The following is a 4,044-nucleotide window of genomic DNA, read 5'->3' as shown; positions in this document are numbered from 1 at the left end:
GCGGGAGCCATAGGAGGTGTAGGAGCTGTAGCCGCTGGGCACTTTGCTGTAGGTGGTCTCGGCGTAGCGGGAGGAGTCCACGTATCTCTTCAGGGTGGAGGAGAGCTGGGACATGCTGGAGGCTGCTGCTCACAAGGCTCTCCTGGAGGCATCGGCTGCAAGAGAAGAGCACAGGGCTCAGCTTCCTCAGGCTGTGGTCAGCACAACAGGGTGTCCACCAACAGCACCCACCTGGCTCCTGCTTTACCTAGAAACTCTGAGAGAGGTGGGCAAGCAAAGGGAATCCAGGGGATGAAGGCTGCAGTGGGCTGTGGGGTGCAGTGTGGCTCCTGCCACCTGTCAGCCCTCCTGAACAGCCTGTGAAAGCAGGACCCAGCTGGCACTGCCACTTGTGTGCCTCTGGGAGCCCCAGGGCACAGCCAGAGGCATCCAACATCCCAGGACACACAGTCAGCACAGCCAAAGGACTGCAGCAGCAGCCTGTGCCCCAGCCCTGGCATCCCTGCCTAGCTGTCCTATGTCTGTCCCACTCTTGGGGCTGGAGAGGTATCCCCAGTGCCTCCTGCAGATGGGAGAGTGTTGCCTGGTCACAGTCATGATGCTTAGGCCCAGGTCTGACTGAGACAGACAGACGTGATGGGCTGATCCAGCCAGCCCAGCACCTTCCCCTGGTTATTCAGAGTGAGCATAGGATCTTGCACTGTCCACTACTAACACCCCTCTGAGCCCAAGAGGGAAACCGAGGCAAGATCAGCACCAGAGCAGCCTCCCTGTCTCCTGTCACCACTGTGCCCTGCGTGTCTCGTAATTCAAGCCGACACGAGTCCTCCCGGTGAGGGGGTGGCTGTGCCCCCACCAGCTGGGCAGAGCCAGGCTGCAGGGTGGGCAACAAACAGCCAGCACTTTGTGCTGGTGTCTCCTGCCCCGTGGCACCCACACAGGGCAAGAGAAGAGCATACAGAGGACAGCAAGAGAGGTGCCCAGGGCACACGCAGAGCCAGCCCGGAGCAGGGGCAGGGCAGAGTGGCAGCCAGCAGCTTCCAGCACCTGCAAACACGAGAGGAAAGTTTGTCCTCATCCCCCAGGCTGGCAGGCTGGTTCCCTCCCTGTCCTGGGGCTGTGGGTGGCAGAGGGGCAGGCAGGACCCCAGCAGAGCTCCCCTGTCCTGGCCGTTCTGTCGCTCAGCTCCGCGGGTGCCTGGTGTCCCTTCCCTGGCAGGACAGTGGCTCATGTGGCTCTGAGAGTCTCCGGTCACCCGGGAGATGACCCTGATTCAGAGGCTTTTCCCAGCCCAGCCGGGGCGGGCTCTGGACCGGCTCCAAGCCGGGAGATGCCGGAGCCTGTGCCCGACCCGTTCCTCGCACAGCCCCGGCGGCTCGCAGGGAGCATCCAGGCTTGGGATGGGCACAGCATCCCGAAAGACTCATTCCCTGCCGGACTCTAGGGGGACTCAGCCTCCCGCTCGGAGCCCCAGTCTGACCCCGGTGTGGAAATGCCTCGGGATTGCTTTTAGGAGACAGTGGTGAGAAGCACCAGCAGCCACCAGAGTTCCTGGCAGACAGTCTGGCTTCCCGGGTGCTGCTGTTATTGTCCAGGGAGCAACCATCCCGCAGTGGAGAGGAAAATATTTACAAGCAGGAGCAAGGTGGAGTGCACAGACCAGTTTGGGAACGGAGGCTGAAGGGTGAATAACCTGCTCCCAGACAGAGACTCCACGAAACACCCAGCGCTTCCCAGCCAGGCTGCAGCTGCCTTCACCAGGAATGAGGGCCCAGGAATGGCTCTGCCAGCTGGGATTTGATATGGACAGTGGAGAAATTTTCTCAGAGGGACGTGGGACCCCAGCCAAGGGACTGGCATTCCCTATGAGTGCCAGAATGACAGCAACAGAGCCCCTTCAGCTCCATGTGCTGATGCCTGGCTACATGTCCTGCTGGGGCACGGAGCAGCCTGGCACAGGGATCCTGCTCCCTGTCCCCCTCACTGGCATGATCTGGGCTTGGGACATGTGCCTCAGTGCCAGAACAGCCCCATGCCATTCCCCACTGCCAGCAGTGCCCGTGCTCTCTGACAACACCCTGTGCCATCACCCGCTGCCAGCAGTGCCTGTGCTCTCCCACTGTGCCATGCCAACACTGGCACTGGCAGCATCAGGAGAGCCTCCAGTTTGGGAGTGGGAGGGCAGCAGGTGCTTTCTGGCAGCAGGACAAGTCTCCACAAGGCAACACATGGAGCCAGTGGAGGGATGTGGGGACCAGGAGCAGGAGATATCCCCAGACACGGCAGCTAACCCATCAGCATTGCGGGGAGAGAGGTCTTACCATGGAGGAATGTCACACCTGCCAGGACCACCTGTGCTGCCGAGTCCCCATGCCACATCCAAGCAGACCCCAGGGAGGTGAGAGCAGAGCGTGCCAGGAGCCAGAGTAGCTGAGGGGGTGTGAGAAAGCCCTGGATCCTCCCTGAGCTTCCTGGCCCCTCCCTGCCCGTCAGAGTGCTGAGCTTTCCTGCTGCCTGGCAAAGCCCCGGGGCTGGCATGGCTGAGTCAGGTCTCCTGCACCCTCATCATCCTCCCGAGGTGTCAGGGGAAGCTGAGGCACAGGAATGTCCGGTCTGCATTCACGTGGCCAGGCAGGAGGCAGTGCCAGGGACCCAGGGCACCGCAGGGCTGCTCGGGGTGCTGGGGAGTGCTGCCTGTGTCAGGAGCCTCCAGCTCTGGCAGCTTTCCTCAGCCCAAAGTGGGGAGCAAACTCTGGGAGCAGAGGAGCAAAGTCCCTGCTCCATCCCCAGTCACTGTCCTGCCCGTGCCTGGTGGCAGCTGTTCCCTTCTGTCCTTCTGCCCGTGCCCGTGGCATTTGTCCCCTTCTTTCCTCCTGCCCGAGGTCCCCCCTGTCCTCCTGCCCGTGCCTGGTGGCAGCTGTCCCCCTCAGCACAGGAGCCTCAGAGCAGGCTCAGCTCAGTTTACACAGCGCTGGCTCCATCCAAGGTGTTACAGCACTGCTGCTTCTCGCTTACGCAGGCTTGGAGCTGTGTCCCCTGTCCCCTGAGACACAATGTCCCAGCCTGGAGGTTACATGGGAGCTCCCAGAGCTCTGCAGTGGTGTAGACAGAGGGGGGACACTGTGTGAGGCACCTTGCATACTCCAGAGTACAAGTGGTTTGGGGTGGAGGGGCTCCGTGTCCAGCTGACAGGGGTGCCCTTGCATACTCCAGAGTACAAGTGGTTCGGGGTGGAGGGGCTCCATGTCCAGCTGACAGGGGTGGGACAGCCTCCTGCCCATTCTCCAAGGCAAGGGATGCCTCTGGGTATCCATTTCCCTCTAGGAAGTGTGGCCCCAGGCAGCTCTGAGAGGAATACACTGCAGTGTTTGGTCCCTGCAAGGGGCTGAGGTCACCAAAGGGTGCCCTGGTCAGCAGATGGAGACCCCAGTGCCCTTCTCACACCCTGCTCTGGCACCTGGGGAGAAGCCACCCCAGCTCCAGCAGTGCCCACCACCACTCACCCCCCCTAGAGTGACAAGACCTGCCCAAGGTGACTCATGCAGCCCAGTCAGGGCCCTTCCCCTACCAGCTCTGAGCCTGAAAACCCTCCAAACTCATGCCACATGTGCTGGCCAGGAGTCATCACCCTGGACTCACTCCGTAACTGCTGACACATCCCCATCTGGCTACAAAACCTGCTGCTCACCACTCCTGGGCCACCCCCCAAGGCAGCAAAACCCCAAACCCACAGGGAACCTTGACGTAAGAGCCAAGGCATGTGTTATTGTTTTGAGGTCTGTGGGTGGAAAGGAAAGAAGGGACCCCCAGGCACAGGGCTCTGCTGGGTGCTGGGGAGAGCAGCTCACTGCCAGGCAGCTGCCAAGTTTCTTTGTGTGAACTCTGAACCTGCTGTCTGCAAAGAAACCTCTCCCCCGTGGTTTTATGCAGAGAGGAGCAGTTTTTTCAGTGTCTCCGAGTCCCTCTCCCCAGGACAGAGTCCCCACTCACCTGCGCGGGTGGCAGGGGATGATGCCGACAAGGCGAGGGATGAACCCCCGCGAT

The 4,044-nt window shown here is 61.3% G+C and overlaps 1 protein-coding gene across 1 annotated transcript in view; it reads right to left on the bottom strand.

Annotated features, from left to right (window-relative positions):
* The window catches only part of USP2 (ubiquitin specific peptidase 2), a gene marked incomplete at its 3' end in the record, with an annotated part of 913 nt that extends 799 nt beyond the window's left edge, over window positions 1-114 (bottom strand). The window contains exon 1 of the mRNA XM_009072565.1: window positions 5-114. Coding sequence (XP_009070813.1) covers window positions 5-114 — 110 coding nt within the window. The remainder of the gene's footprint in view (window positions 1-4) is intronic.
* Between the last annotated feature and the right edge of the window lie 3,930 nt (window positions 115-4,044).

This window comes from Acanthisitta chloris, unplaced genomic scaffold (assembly GCF_000695815.1).
Source record: "Acanthisitta chloris isolate BGI_N310 unplaced genomic scaffold, ASM69581v1 scaffold17240, whole genome shotgun sequence".
In the NCBI taxonomy this organism is placed as follows: Eukaryota; Metazoa; Chordata; class Aves; order Passeriformes; family Acanthisittidae; genus Acanthisitta; species Acanthisitta chloris.
This window is presented reverse-complemented; position numbering and strand designations above follow the sequence as displayed.